We start from the raw sequence: 16789 nt of genomic DNA, 5'->3' as shown, positions 1-16789 counted from the left end.
ACGGAGATTTGTCTTCCAACAAGACAATGATCCAAAACATAAAGCAAAATCTACAATGGAATGGTTAAAAAATAAACATATCCAGGTGTTAGAATGGCCAAGTCAAAGTCCAGACCTGAATCCAATCGAGAATCTGTGGAAAGAACTGAAAATTGCTGTTCACAAATGCTCTCCATCCAACCTCACTGAGCTCGAGCTGTTTTGCAAGGAGGAATGGGAAAAAATGTCAGTCTCTCGATGTGCAAAACTGATAGAGACATACCCCAAGCGACTTACAGCTGTAATCGCAGCAAAAGGTGGCGCTAAAAAGTATTAGCTTAAGGGGGCTGAATAATTTTACACGCCCAATTTTTCAGTTTTTGATTTGTTAAAAAAGTTTGAAATATCCAATAAATGTCGTTCCACTTCATGATTGTGTCCCACTTGTTGTTGATTCTTCACAAAAAAATACAGTTTTATATCTTTATGTTTGAAGCCTGAAATGTGGCAAAAGGTCGCAAAGTTCAAGGGGGCCGAATACTTTCGCAAGGCACTGTATTTAAATACCTTCCTTCTCAGAACATTAATAAAACCTCCTAGGAAAACTTTCAGGGACCCATAGTTAAACATTCTCAGCAACTCCCTGAAACCTAAAAATGTACATACCCAGACCAGGTAAAATGTTCACTTCTGTTCTCAGAACATTTAAAAAATGTTCTGTTTTACCAGTCAGGAAACTTATGGCTTCAAAGGGAAACCAAAAACGTACGTTCCCACAACTTCCAAGGAACCAAATGGGCTAGCTGGGAATGGTATATTGTTGGCAACAACAATACATGAATATTCATCCACAAAGAGAGGGAAATAATCAGAGGTGTGGCGAGGCAGGGGAGGAGAGCGGGATCAGCTGTCGTTTCATGCAGATATCACTAATTTAATCAACCGGGAACTACAGAGTAAAAGTTAATGTAGTGAGTTCAAGTGAAATAAGGATTCCATAAGGACAGCGCCTGCCACATAAAAAGAGGTGAACCTTTTCGCTTGAGGAAAAGGAGAAAAAAAATCAGCATTGTCAAGTTATTTCCACTCCAGCTGCATTTTCATTGATTCCTTTATTACTTTATTTTAAGCTGGAGCAATGGGTACTGAACCCTGAAAATTGTATTTTTATTTTTTTAAACTCCATTTAATGGGTGATACGAATAGATCAAAGATGCTCTGCAAGTAATGCTCATAATATGAGCTTTGATATGACCAGGAAAACAGTACAGTTGATTCAGTAGGCCTTTGCTTGTTTTATGGAGGATTTACAATGGCTGTTTCTGATAATCTTCCAAAACACTGACTCTCATAGAGGACAACTTATTGCTTTAGTAAAATCCCTGAGGAGAGATACTGATTCGCCTTAGTGACAAAAGTTAATGGGAGGTTATGTTATCCAAAATAAGTTTTAAAAAGTTAATTGAGGATTGCAGGCGTAATTCAGAGGAAACATCATTATATCAAATGATTCTGTATTTATGGTAGACTCAAGATAAAGTAATTGATCATCAATGCAGACCTAAGGGCTTATACTATGTTCTCTCTGCAACAGAGGGACCAAATAAATACCATTGGATAAGCAGTGGTTTGATATTAAAACTCCGGATAAGCAGTGGTTTGATATTAAAACTCCTCTAGGTTATTGAAGGGGGTGTTAAAACACTTTGGAAGCACTTGGTAGCATTTGATTTTCAGCATGAGGATGTCCTTGGCAAGGAAAACAAGCACCAACTACAATACATAGATTCCTATAGTCTTACACAGGCTGTTGTGTTGTGTTGGCAACAAAAACACACAGTCACATTAACTGAAGCAAATGCTTGTTAAACCTTTGACACACAGTACAAAGTAGGCTGTGACACTGTGACATTGTCACACAGAGATTACAAAACGTGCGCCACAACGCAGAGACAGGGGAGCTATGGAACATGGTAACATGATGATTAAAATCCACCACGGATCAGTAATCATCCACAGTCATCTGTACAGTCATTTGCACAGATTCTTAACACTTGTGGTGTACATTCCAATTTATACAACCATCAAACCAATGCCAAAGAAAAATCATTCTGAGGAGTTCATCTTCATGTGTTGACACTTCTACAATACATCGACATCCATTGAGCCAGGTTTTGTTCTGACGCCCCATGTGTCTACTGGCTCATAGAGAAGCCAGGCCCCTGCCGTGAGGAGCTCCCTACCCACACACTGTTCCATACAGGCCTGGAAAGTGTTAACTGGTGATTAGGCAGAAGAGCCAAGCTGAGCTGAGTTAATGATCTCTCTATCCCCTCACACACACACTCCCCTTCAGCGCCCACTTTCTGATCGGTCCCAAGGAAGCCTGGGCAGAGTGGAGACACAGCGGAGGGAAGGAGGGGTGCTGCCTGCCTGCCTTGATGCTGTTTTACACCGACTCAGAGAGAGACTCAGAAAGAGCCTCTGAATCAATAGAGCAGGTCTGCTGGTGCTGTGTTCATTTCGACTCAGCCGGAGCTCCCACTGAGCTGGGTTTGATTTGATGAGAACTCGGCTGGCTCCCTCTGAAAAAGAGATTGCCACTGGGTGTCACTGGGTGTGCAGGAGATGAGAAAGTCTTAGTGTCAGACTGTACTGCAGTCTGTCTGGGGAATGTGACTGACTGTCAGTCTGAGGGCCTGTCTGTCCTGTTGGAGTAGTGAGGCATGCCAAGACCCATCTTCCTCAACTCTCCTCTGAGAATGGCTTTGCTGCCTCCCTCCATATTTATTTAAAGGTTACTTCAGTAGCTCCAGCATCACACATCTACATGGTTCTATTGGAATGCATTCTACAGTATATGAATGAAGGCATCATATTTGTGACTAGGTGGAGGGTAGAGTATTTGCAAGGAAACACTGACATCTCAACAGCAAGAGGGAGGAAAGAGAGAAGAGTTCAGATGAGTATCCCCTGGTGAGGTTCAGACTAGTGGGAGTTCCAATAGGAACAGCACTCACCTGGGTCATCCTGAGCCCTTCGGAGAACAAACACACGCCACAGCGATTAGCAGACTGTAGCACCTCCACTCAGTCAGATGTTCAGGCCAAGTGTGTGTGTGTGTGTTAGGGTTGGGCGATATATCAAATTAATTTGATTAATTCAAACATATGTTTTAGCATGATATTCCAAATGCCTTTATCGCAAGAATAACGTTTTTTTTTTATGTTTAGTTTTTTTTATGAGAATTTACAACCCTGCTTGTTCGCATGTTGTCTTTTGGTCTCATCTCCTTCGCTCCTTCTACTTTGACTGTGCACCTCCCCATTTACACACACACACACCAAACTCCTCCCCCTGCCACTCCGAACATCCTCGCTGACAAAAAGCAGTTTCAACTCGCTATTTGCTTTTGACGTTTGGTCCAACAGAATCAGTCATATGAGACATTATTTGACTGTAATAGAGGAAAACATAACCTTTCTTACTATACCCTAACTTATATACTGACTTGCCTAGTTAAATAAATGTTAAATAAAATAAAATGAATACCCTTTTATGTCTCAACTCTTCAAATTGTGAGACAACCAGACCCTGCTAAAATGGGAGTATCAATGAACATTGATTCTAGAAAATGAATGCTCAGTTTGACACATATACCGCTAGCAGCATTTTAGCCACACACTTTTATACTAGCTGTCTAGTCTGTGTTTTATAAATGTGCAATAAGCATACAAAACAATTATATAAGGAATTGGCAACTCATTCTGAGAAATAAGGTAGGCCACTTGATTTCAACATCTGTACAAAGTGGACAGGCTAGCATGCTGTTCAAACAGTTGGAGACAGACAGAAGGGTGTGTTCATAACAATTAAACTGTTCTACCTTGTTAGCTAGCAAATAGATCCAATTTGGCTAGACTTTTAATATAAAGATTAGCTGGCTACTCACTAGTACCTCGGCTTGTGCTTGGGAGATTGTTTATGAGATCTAGTTGTGATCATTTTCTATAATGCCTGGCTGCTACAAGAAGTTAGTAATTATTAGTGAATGTGTATTATGCATGGTCCTGGTTAAATTTGTAACAAAAAGGGCATTTTCATAGATGGACTTGACAGCCAGATCAGTATTTATTGCGAAACTATTTTGACAAAATAATGTAATTATTAGTGAGTCTTTTGATTGTGAAAGTCTTATATTTAGCCTAGGTATAATTTCACAAGCCCTGAATTTATTACATTATTCCTGACTGTTTGAAATGCAGTGTATTTTACTTTTAATTGTAAAACAAAGCTTATTCAGTGGAAACATTTAAAAAACGGAGATGCAGTAAATATCGTGAATCACCCATACATTTTATTTGTATTTTTTAGATATGATCTTTAGGTCATATCACCCAGCCCTTGTGTGTATGCCTGTGTCCGTGCATGCGTGTGTGTGTTAGCTAAGACTGGCTAAAACACAATGTAACACAGTAGATACTGCTATACTTGTCATCCTTTATTACTGCGTTGTGATGTGACCATACATAGACAATATGGAAGCCCGGGCCGTTTTGCATGCCGTCTCTCACTTATGATCATATTACATCCATTGTGCCCACTCTGGGGTTAGCTAGCATACATTGAGGAAAAGTGCTTTTGAAGAAACCTGCCTAAAAAGAGAAAAACCCAGAAGAGGACTTCAAAGCAGGCTGTGACTAGGGTAAAAGGCTATACATGAGTATGATTCCAGCCAAACACTCCAATGTCATGAAGGAAGGACTCTAAAATAGAAGAAGATAGTAATCACCTTCAACAGCTTGAAAAATAACACAACACTGTTAGAAGACCTACCTAATTCAAATGTGAAATGGAGGCAGTAGGATCAGATACAATATATAAAACTGTGAAACAATTGACATGGCTGTTTCTTCTACTTAAAAACATTCCTTTAAAAGGGACAAGCTACAACTCATTTCCATAAATAAGGACAAATTGTGTATTTCCCCAGAGTATTCACGTCCCAATGGAACAACTCTCCAATTTCTGCAGTTGGCCCCATTTCAAAGCCAATGGAAATGAAAGAGATATAATAATAGAAGAGAACATTTCAATTTAAGACAAAAAGGTAGAGTTTCCTCTTACAAACCTTCAAGATATGCTAGACCTTGAAGCAAGAGCAACTAAATGGCTTAAATATGTGAAATGCTTTTCTCCTCTTTCATAGAACCAAAAGATAATTGTATTTTATGTAGGATAACACATTTTCTGTAGGAGTACAGGAGGTTCTATGTTTGCCTGTGGTAAGAACAAGAGGAAGATTCATTCAGTAAGGCCTATTGTTTTAGACACAACTGATGTTGTTTACATGGTGCATTGTATTCCTAAACAGGTATTTGCAATCTCTTTTGCACCTTTGCAGCTCAGACACACCTTTCTCTTTATTGAGTAAAACATAGACTCATTAAGCAACAATAGGTTACTTTTGATTGCTCTTCGATTACACATTAATTGTCCAATCTGAGTTTGAATTGCCAAGGCCCAGACTCCATTGATTTCCCTTCCCTTGTCACACCCTGGTCAAAGTATTTTGTGTTTATCTTTATTTATTTGGTCAGGCCAGGGTGTGGCATGGGTTTTTGTATGTGGTGTGTATGTGTGGGGATTGTAGCTAGTGGGGTGTTCTAGCTAAGTCTATGGCTGTCTGAAGTGGTTCTCAATCAGAGGCAGGTGTTTATCGTTGTCTCTGATTGGGAACCATATTTAGGCAGCCATATTCTTTGAGTTTGTCGTGGGTGATTGTCCTTAGTGTCCTGATGTCATTGTTCTGTGTTAGGATGCACAAGTATAGGCTGTTTCGGGTTTTGTTAAGTTTATTGTTTTGGTAGTGTTTGTGTTTAGTGTGTTAATTCATTAAACATGGATTGCAATAGACACGCCGCATTTTGGTCCGACTCTCCTTCTCACGAAGAAAACCGTTACAGAATCACCCACCACAAAGGGACCAAGCAGCGTGTCAACAGGCAAGAACAGCCCAAAGTGGAGTACAGTATGGACTATACTTCTTGGGAGGAGATAGACAGGTGGGCGGTCGACCCAGGGAGAGTGCCGGAGCCCGCCTGGGATTCGATGGAGCAGTGCGCGGAAGGATATAGGAGAATGGAGTTTGCGAAGCAAGCAAGGCGGCGCGGACGGAGGCCCCATAGTCAGCCCCAAAAATTTCTTGGGGGGGGGCTCAGGGAGAGTGTGGCAGAGTCAGGAGCCAGACCTGAGCCAACTCTCCCTGTTTATCGTGAGGAGCCAAGGAGGAGACCAGAGCCGGTGTTGGAGGTGAGCGAAACAGAGACTGTGAAGGAGTTAATGGGGAAATTGGAGGAGAGAGAAATGAGGGAGTTGCTGTGTTGGTGTTTTAAACATGGAATTCGCCTGACGGAGCGTGTCTGGGATTTGATGGCACCTGGGTCAGCGCTCCATACTCGTCCTGAGGTGCGTGTTAGTCGGCTGGTTAAGATGGTGCCAGTCTCACGTACCAGGCCTCCTGTGCACCTACCTAGCCTTGCATGTCCTGTGCCAGCACCGCTCTCAAGATCTCCAGTACGCCTTCACGGTCTAACCCATCCTGTGCCACCTCCACACCCCAGCCCTCCGGTAGCAGCTCCCCGCACCAGGCTTCCTGTGCGTGTCCTCGGCCCAGTACCACCAGTGCCAGCACCACGCATCAGGCCTATAGTGCGCCTCGCCTGTCCAGCGCTGTCGGAGCCCTCCTCCTCTCCAGCGCTGTCGGAGTCTCCCGCCTGTTTAGCGCTGTTAGAGCCTTCCTTCTCTACAGCGCTGCCGGAGTCTCCCGCCTGTTTAGAGCTGCCAGTTAGCATAGAGCTGCCAGTTAGCATAGAGCTGCCAGTTAGCATAGAGCTGCCAGTTAGCATAGAGCTGCCAGTCTGCAAGGAGCTGCCAGTCTGCAAGGAGCTGCCAGTCTGCATAGAGCTGCCAGTCTGTAAGGAGCTGCCAGTCTGCAAGGAGCCGCCAGAGCTGCCTGTCTGCAGGATGCCGCCAAAGCTGCCAGTCTGCAAGGAGCCGCCAGAGCTGCCAGTCTGCAAGGAGCCGCCAGAGCTGCCAGTTAGCATGGAGCAGCCAGGGCCGCCAGTCAGCATGGAGCAGCCAGGGCCGCCAGTCAGCATGGAGCAGCCAGGGCCGCCAGTCAGCATGGAGCAGCCAGGGCCGCCAGTCAGCATGGAGCAGCCAGTCAGCATGGAGCAGCCAGTCAGCATGGAGCAGCCAGAGCAGCCAGTCAGCATGGAGCAGCCAGAGCTGCCAGTCAGCATGGAGCAGCCAGTCAGCATGGAGCAGCCAGAGCTGCCAGTCAGCATGGAGCAGCCAGTCAGCATGGAGCAGCCAGAGCTGCCAGTCAGCATGGAGCAGCCAGTCAGCATGGAGCAGCCAGAGCTGCCAGTCAGCATGGAGCAGCCAGTCAGCATGGAGCAGCCAGAGCTGCCAGTCATCATGGAGCAGCCAGTCAGCATGGAGCAGCCAGATCTGCCAGTCGACCAGACTCTTCCAGATCTGCCAGTCGACCAGACTCTTCCAGATCTACCAGTCGACCAGACTCTTCCAGATCTGCCAGTCGACCAGACTCTTCCAGATCTGCCAGTCGACCAGACTCTTCCAGATCTGCCAGTCGACCAGACTCTCCCAGATCTGCCAGTCGACCAGACTCTTCCAGATCCGCCAGTCGACCAGACTCTTCCAGATCCGCCAGTCGACCAGACTCTTCCAGATCCGCCAGTCGACCAGACTCTTCCAGATCCGCCAGTCGACCAGAATCTTCCAGATCTGCCAGTCGACCAGACTCTTCCAGATCTGCCAGTCGACCAGACTCTTCCAGATCTGCCAGTCGACCAGACTCTTCCAGATCTGCCAGTCGACCAGACTCTTCCAGATCTGCCAGTCGACCAGACTCTTCCAGATCTGCCAGTCGACCACTCTTCCAGATCTGCCAGTCGACCAGACTCTTCCAGATCTGCCAGTCGACCAGACTCTTCCAGATCTGCCAGTCGACCAGACTCTTCCAGATCTGCCAGTCAGCCAGGATCTGCCAGTCAGCCAGGATCTGCCGAAACCACCAGCCAGCCAGGTAGATTCATCAACCTGCCTGAGCTTCCTCTCACTCCTGAGCTTCCTCTCACTCCTGAGCTTCCCCTCAGTCCCGAGCTGCCTCAGTCCCGAGCTGCCCCTCAGTCCCGATCTGCTCCTCAGTCCAGTGGGGTTCTGGGTGAGGACTACTAGGCCATGGTCGGCGGCGAGGGTGGACTATCCAGGGACGCGAGGAGAAGGGACTAAGACATTGATTGAGTGGGGTCCACGTCCCGCACCGGAGCCGCCACCATGGACAGACGCCCACCCGGACCCTCCCTATTGTTTTGAGGTGCGTTCGGGAGTCCGCACCTTAGGGGGGGGGTTCTGTCACACCCTGGTCAAAGTATTTTGTGTTTATCTTTATTTATTTGGTCAGGCCAGGGTGTGGCATGGGTTTTTGTATGTGGTGTGTATGTGTGGGGATTGTAGCTAGTGGGGTGTTCTAGCTAAGTCTATGGCTGTCTGAAGTGGTTCTCAATCAGAGGCAGGTGTTTATCGTTGTCTCTGATTGGGAACCATATTTAGGCAGCCATATTCTTTGAGTTTGTCGTGGGTGATTGTCCTTAGTGTCCTGATGTCATTGTTCTGTGTTAGGATGCACAAGTATAGGCTGTTTCGGGTTTTGTTAAGTTTATTGTTTTGGTAGTGTTTGTGTTTAGTGTGTTAATTCATTAAACATGGATTGCAATAGACACGCCGCATTTTGGTCCGACTCTCCTTCTCACGAAGAAAACCGTTACATCCCTTTGGCCCTATCCCTCAGTGTGCATTAAATACAATGACCTACTGTATTGACTGGTGTCCAAAATCCTATCAACAGTCTACAACATTATATGGACCACTTTGTAAAACCCTAACCCCTAATGGCATTACATTATGTCAATGGTAATATCGGCACCCAGAACCAAATCTCACACGCGTACTGGTTTCAATTGTCATGAGATGTCAATGGTCAATGAAAAAAAGTGTGATACGGCATGATGTTCAATCTAAGAAGACCAAAGTGTGTGTTTCATACCAGAAGAGTGCTTTCAGTAACAGGGTCACCGCCATGTGTTAGGGCCAGATGGTGGGATACGCAGTAGCCAAGCCCAGCTCAGTTACTTGTCACTGCAATGAGGTAGAGCAGCGGATGGGCCGGGCCGGAGCAGAGGCAGAGCCAATTGATCAGCAGACTACTGAGTGTAGCCTCCCTCCCTCCCTGCTCCATACAGCTGCAGCCACTTCACACTGCTAATTAGATTAGCTCAGCGTACACTGGTAAAGCACCTCAGGACAGGAATTCTGAACACTGCTGTAACACTGCAGCAACCGGCAACCTGAACACAGCCAAAGAGCCGGGCAACGTCCGAGGGTGTGAGGAGAGGGGCGTTTGCATGTGTGTCATAATGAGGGGATGTGTCATGGCGAACCAGGGGAATATGAGGATGACTAGACACAGAACTCTGTTTGATGGTTGTGTTTCAGGGTCATAGTCCACACAAATGGAAACCAAACAGTATAACCAGAGTGTGGTCTTGTTTGACATTTCCAAGGGTCATTTCTCTAGCTAGCCTGAAAATCACATTACTTGGTATCATAACATTTGCAGTGTCCGGACAGCACTGATTCCCCTTCTCAGGACTCAGTGAGTGAAAATGGGCTGACAGGTTTTGGCATACCACACCTCTGGACTGTGATCGATAGTGACCTCCAGAGCAGAGCGACTGAGACCCAGTCAGTCAGTCTATTGGAGCCATCTGGTGAGAGAGCCTCTGGAGCAGCAACAGAGAGGAGCCTGGGTAGGCTCCCTGACAAGTCACATCCACTTAGACTAAAATGAGTGCAGTTCTGAAAAAACACAGACGCAAGCTAGTGTTTATAGCTGGTAATCTTGCCCAACACAAGTTGTGTTTGTATTTTGAAACTCTCTTTAAACACTTGAAAACATGATAAAACAGCTGGCATGGCGTTTGTTGATTCCATTTTGATGCATTCTTACAAATGTTTTAAATTGTTAAATGTTGTTGTAATTTGTTAGCTACAGTTTGAACATTGGACATCAAACTGTGTGTAGGAAATGCAGAAGGCACACCTGCATGCACACACGTGGTTCAATTATTTGAATTACAATTCACTCGTTCCTTTTCTGTGAGCCTGAACTGTGAGATGTAGTAGGGAGTTGTAGTTTCCAACAGGCCAATATTCTATGTAGTTTAGCACATAAAATGTGGTAATTAACTCCAATGACCATAATCCATTGTGCATCCACATGTCCGGTCTGTGTTTCTTTTACACCTACTACAGAAGAGAAAAGAATGGTGATGGTGAGGGGATGTGGAGAGCAGCTGTTGCTTTGCGAGGTACATTCATTATTTTGAAGAACTACTAAATAGTGATTTTGTCACACAGTAGCTCTAAAAACATGAGATGATGACTGAATAAATAATAAAGTTAGCAAATAAAAAAAATGTAATATACACAACAACTTAAATGTTTTTGTAAAGTAATATGAATTAATTATAGTTAATAAGTGATAAGCAGTAATGGGCAGACTTGTATTAATTGTTTTATTCTGTGTTACCCAAATAATGAAACCCCAAATCGAAAATCATTATAATTTTTTTCTAATCGAACCGACCTCAAAAAGCACTAATCGCTCAGCATTAATACATAACACACACACACACACACACACACACGGACACACACACGGACACACACACGGACACACACACGGACACACACACGGACACACACACACGGACACACACACACGGACACACACACACACACACACACACACACACACACACACACACACACACACACACACACACACACACACACACACACACAAAATGAAGGCAAAGAGAGCCTTTAAGCTAGTGTGTCATTTCAAATCTGACTCAGATGCATCCTCAAGCTGTTGGCTGCACAGGAGAGCCTTGTGATGAGCCTGGTCCCACATTGCAGTCTGTGGCTCAGGAATCTAATTCATCTGGCTCTAATTCAGCTCGATGTGTTGAATGCCAGGAAAAGGTTACTTTTACAGTTTAAAGCACACCAGTGTCACTGGGCTGATGCTTAGCCAGGCATGTTGTGAGGAAGAGACAGATGTACACATGAGTGTGGAGAAAGTGTCATCACTGTGCAGTGTGCACAGCTACACTCCCTAACGGGGGAAAAGTTTGGCATTCCATTTGTTTATAAACTTTGCTGCCTTATCAGCACTCTATAGCAGTAAAATAGGAAAAATATAAAATGTTTTACAGTGAGTGTGAATAATTGTATTCAAACCCTAACATCAAATATAAACTGGGTAAAATCAGCAGAGGCCTAAATATTTTTTACTTTGATCTCTGAGGGTGATGAAAAGTTAATAAATGTTTGGTAGCACTTGACCCCATAACATTTTACGACACCAAGTTATGTCATAAAAGCTGACATAACTTGTCATAACATGGTCATAACACTGTCATGATCCATATATTTACACCTGTTGTGATATATATTGCATTATTTTATGGCTGATTATGACACCTCCATAAGAGTGTCAAAACCTACATTTATTCAAATGTGTTTCTTCCCTGCTGAGAAGTTTCCTTTCGTTTGAAAATGTGTTTCTTAAAACCTTTGCTGTTGTTGAAGTTAATTCTTTACAGTCATGTTTTTTTTCATCATATTTGAAATAACTTGTAGAAAATACACTTTATGACTCTGTCATGAAGCATTATGACCATCCTGTGTCACTTTACTTGGACTAAGAAAATACACTTTAAGAAGCCTTATGACCATCGTAATCATATAAGCCAGATAGGCCTATCACGTACATGCCCTTATATCAGTCATTAGTCAAAAATAAGGTGTCTTGTCCTGCTCCTGAAATCTGCTCCTGCATCCCAGTCATCAGCAACAGAGCATTGGGATGTCTGACATCAATGTTTGCGCATTTACAATGATAATTTAAGATGGTCAATTAAAAAAAATATATACAGCATAAACTTACTGTTGACATGTAGGCTATGTTGTAATGGAATGTTTTGATTGTGCGGTAGGTTTTGACACGCTTATGCAGGTGTCATAACCAGCCATAAAATAATTGCCGTGGTAGGTTCTGTGGGTTTTTACACTCTTAGGTATGTGTCATAACCAGCCATAAAATAACGCAATATTTGTCATAATAGCCCCAAATAATTGCGTCATGACATTGTTATAACCATATTATAAAAGGTTATGACAAGTTATGTCAGCTGTTATGACATTGTTATGACCGTGTCATAACTAGTTTTGAAGCTGGGTTTCAAGTAAAGTGTTACCGAATTGTTTTGTCTAAATCTATACAGCACAGTATTCAGTGATTTCAAGACATTTAAAGCTTAGCTGACTTAAATCAGTACTGCCAGTGGCAGACATTTAACAAGATATCATCTTCCCTTTTTAAAGTTGGGGAAGTTATTTCAGGTGAGTGCTGTTCAGACGGTGAGGAGTCTGCATCATTAACGTGTAAAGCACCAGAGGCCTGCGTCTACCAGATGTGTGAGCTGAGGATGCAAATGATTTCATCTCCACCACTCATCAACAGGAGGCGTGAAATGGAGGCAAGACGGGCCCTGGTGGCAGCTGTCATACTGACAGGGTCTGATGGCGACAGACAGTCACATAGACATGTATCTGGCTGAACTAAGATACATTGCATAATTTGCATAGGGAAATGACGTTGCAAAAGAGACAAGAATGCATGTTGAATAACGATGCCCACATTAACAGAATAATGTAGAGATATAAATGGGCTTCTAGCAAAAACAAAAACTGCTACATTATATTTCCATACAGATGGCATTCAAAAGAACAAGAGACACACAAACGTGTGAGGAGACTTTCGAGACAGATCATTGTGTAAACTTTGGAAAGAGCTGCATACTGGGAGGCAGACTCAACAGCCTTAAACACTGACTGTAATGAGTGTGTACTTGTCGAAACTGTATGAGGCAAGGCAACAGATGTTAAATGGGAGTACAAAATGTGCACTGGACCACGTTCTTGTCACAATCCCAGTCATTCTGGTACAGAACATCTGCTCGTTTCCAAACACATACGTGCCAGCGTACCTAGCATCTACATGTTTGCTTATAGGAAATCCTACAGTGAAATACATCACATTTCCTCAAGAATATATGCCCTCAATTTTAGCACACAACCCATTTCAGGATAATACCTTTAAACCAAGTGTCATAGACATAGCAATAGACAATCACACTGGACTTTTAACAAACAATTCAATAAGGAGGAAAATCTTTAATTCACCTATAATGTTTGTAAATAATGGAGAAATCATCTATTACTACCAGACCCTATCATAAAATGTTATGCTTCTGTTTGTGTATGGGTCTCAGTACCTCTTCTGCTTTGGTCTGTTCAAATGCAAACTCCATAGTAGGGACAGCGAGGTGGTTGGCAAAGAAGCTGACGTCCCCAGGGATCTGTAGGGAGCTGACATTTGGTCCAGGGCAGCTTCCACCTCGAATACAGCTCAGCAGCTGCCTCTGAAAGGTAACAACAGACAGAGAGAGATAAAGAGAGAGAGGAGGGATGTGAAAGAGATTTGTCATTAAATAGAGAAGAGTAGTTTAGCAGAATACAAGGACTAGATGGGAAGGGAAAGGCTGAAAACAATAGCACAATAGTTTTATAAATGCAGACAGATTGAACTGAGACAGAGAGAAAGCCAGAGAGACAGATATTCAGAGAGATACTGTAGATCTGGCAGTATGGTAGCAGAGGCTGAGTCTCGGCTGCTGATTGTGAATGCAACTCCAGAGGCTTTGAAACAGAAGCTGTGGGGAACAGTTTCTAATAAATGTTTTCGAAAAAGCTAAAATGAAGGTTTAAGTTTAAAGATTTACTGTGCTTGGTGTAACAGTCCCCCTGGATGTACTGTGGGAGGATGAGGAGGTAGTTTGGAAAAAATATGGGCCTCTAGAAATGTTCAATGCAGAGAGGGGAGATGAATAGCATGCATTTTAAAGGTACTAGCATGTACCAAAAATACCAGACAAATCAGGAACAAACAGAAATCCAAACCAATTAACAGATCTTACTGTACAAACAGAATGAGCATTTTTAAATGGATCTCAATTTGACCTTTGGCATCATGTTTATACCAGGTAACTCAGGGGGGACTACACAGTACCGACATTACAGAAAACATACTAAAACAGAAACAAGAATCTGAGAGGAAGTATCCAACCACTGTAAGAGACTCAATGAAATGACAGCAGAGGCCATTCAATTCCAGATAAAGCTAAAAATCTTGGAGAAAGGAAACTCAATAGCACGGAGATTGAGAGGAGAGAAGGGAGAGAATGGGTCATTCTGTCCTGTGTTGCCTTGCCTCCCGCCTTCTCCCAATCAATATTTAATTTATTTGTCTGCTATGATAACGAGATAGTGAAATCATTGTTTATATATTTGTGCTTAAATGATCCTGCAGCCGAGAGGAGGCTGGAGTTTGGCGTGCAGCCAGAGCAGCTGTGGGCCATCCCCTATGCAGCATCCACTCCTCTGTACTACAGTACACTACCCAGACGATGCATTAGATCACGCTGTAGCAGCAGCAGTACCACCTGTAACCATCAGTTAACCAGGCTTTTATCAATTCACAATGCTCACAGTACACTGCCCTGCCCTGCATAAGCTGTTATAGACTGCTTCCCATTCCAGAGATAAGAAACAACAACTTCTCGTAATGGCAATCTGCTAAAGGGAAGGAAATGTACACTGTTATGAATGTTTACATATACAGTTGAAGTCGGAAGTTTACATACACCTTAGCCAAATACATTTAAACTCAGTTTTTCACAATTCCTGACATTTAATCCAAGTAAAAGTTCCCTGTCGGGATCACCACTTTATTTTAAGAATGTGAAATGTCAGAATAATAGTAGAGAAATGTATTTATTTCAGCGTTTATTTCTTTCATCACATTCCCAGTGGGTCAGAAGTTTACATACACTCAATTAGTATTTGGAAGCATTGCCTTTAAATTGTTTAACTTGGGTCAAACGGTTTGGGTAGCCTTCCAAAAGCTTCCCACAATAAGTTGGGTGAATTTTGGCCCATTCCTCCTGACAGAGATGGTGTAACTGAGTCAGGTTTGTAGGTCTCCTTGCTCCTACACACTTTTTCAGTTCTGCCCACAAATTTTCTATGGGATTGAGGTCAGGGCTTTGTGATGGCCACTCCAATACCTTGACTTTGCTGTCCTTAAGCCATATTGCCACAACTTTGGAAGTCTGCTTGGGGTCTTGTCCATTTGGAAGACCCATTTGCGACCAAGCTTTAACTTCCTGACGGATGTCTTAAGATTCCTCCCTCAATGATGCCATTTATTTTGTGAAGTGCACCAGTCCCTCCTGCAGCAAAGCACCCCCACAACATGATGCTGCCACCCCCGTGCTTCACGGTTGGAATGGTGTTCTTCGGCTTGCAAGCATCCCCCTTTTTCCTCCAAACATAATGATGATCGTTATGGCCAAACAATTTTTGTTTCATCAGACCAGAGGACATTTCTCCAAAAAGTACGATCTTTGTCCCCATGCGCAGTTGAAAACCGTAGTCTGGCTTTTTTATGGCGGTTTGGAGCAGTGGCTTCTTCCTTGCTGAGCGGCCTTTAAGCTTATGTTGATATAGGACTGTGGATATAGATACTGTGGATATAGATACTTGTGTACCTGTTTCCTCCAGCATCTACACAAGGTCCTTTACTTTTGTTCTAGGATTGATTTGCACTTTTCGCACCAAAGTACGTATATCTCTAGGAGACAGAACGTCTCCTTCCTGAGCGGTATGACGGCTGTGTCGTCCCATGGTGTTTATACTTGCATACTATTGTTTGTACATATGAATGTGGTACTTTCAGGTGTTTGAAAATTGCTCCCAAGGATGAACCAGACTTGTGGAGGTCTAAAACTTTTTTTCTGAGGTCTTGGCTGATTTCCCCATGATGTCAAGCAAATAGGCACTGAGTTTGACGGTAGGCCTTGAAATAAGCTCAGCAAAAAAAGAAACTTCCCCTTTTCAGGACCCTGTCTTTCAAAGACAATTCATAAAAATCCAAATAACTTCACAGATCTTCATTTTAAAGGGTTAAAACACTGTTTCCCATGCTTGTTTAAAATGACCCATAAACAATTAATGAACTTGCACCTGTGGAAAGGTCGTTAAGACACTAACAGCTTACAGACGGTAGCCAATTAAGGGCACAGCTATGAAAATGTAGGACACTAAAGAGGCCTTTCTACTGACTCTGAAAAACACCAAAAGAAAGATGCCAAGGGTCCCTGCTCATCTGTGTGAACGTGCCTTAGGCATGCTACAAGGATGCATGAGGACTGCAGATGTGGCCAGGGCAATAAATTGCAATGTCAGTACTGTGAGACGCCTAAGAGCTACAGGGAGACAGGATGGACAGCTGATCGTCCTCGCAGTGGCAGACCACGTGTAACAACACCTGCACAGGATCGGTACATCCGAACATCACACCTGCGGGACAGGTACAGGATGGCAACAACAACTGCCCAAGTTACACCAGGAACGCACAATCCCTCCATCAGTGCTCAGACTCTCCACAATAGGCTGAGATAGGCTGGACTGATGGCTTGTAGGCCTGTTGTAAGGCAGGTCCTCACCAGACATCACCGGCAACAACGTCAAC

At 43.6% G+C, this 16789-nt stretch overlaps 1 protein-coding gene across 1 annotated transcript in view; it reads right to left on the bottom strand.

Moving 5' to 3' along the window:
- Window positions 1–16789, bottom strand: part of LOC110524461 (inactive N-acetylated-alpha-linked acidic dipeptidase-like protein 2) — a 282881-nt gene that overhangs the window by 40588 nt on the left and 225504 nt on the right. Inside the window, exon 10 of the mRNA XM_021604123.2 lies at window positions 13473–13619. Within this exon, the coding sequence (XP_021459798.2) occupies window positions 13473–13619 (147 nt within the window). The remainder of the gene's footprint in view (window positions 1–13472; window positions 13620–16789) is intronic.

Source organism: Oncorhynchus mykiss, chromosome 5 (genome assembly GCF_013265735.2).
Source record: "Oncorhynchus mykiss isolate Arlee chromosome 5, USDA_OmykA_1.1, whole genome shotgun sequence".
NCBI classification, from domain to species: domain Eukaryota; kingdom Metazoa; phylum Chordata; class Actinopteri; order Salmoniformes; family Salmonidae; genus Oncorhynchus; species Oncorhynchus mykiss.
The sequence above is the reverse complement of the archived record's forward strand: the minus strand, read 5'-3'. Positions and strand labels throughout refer to the sequence as shown.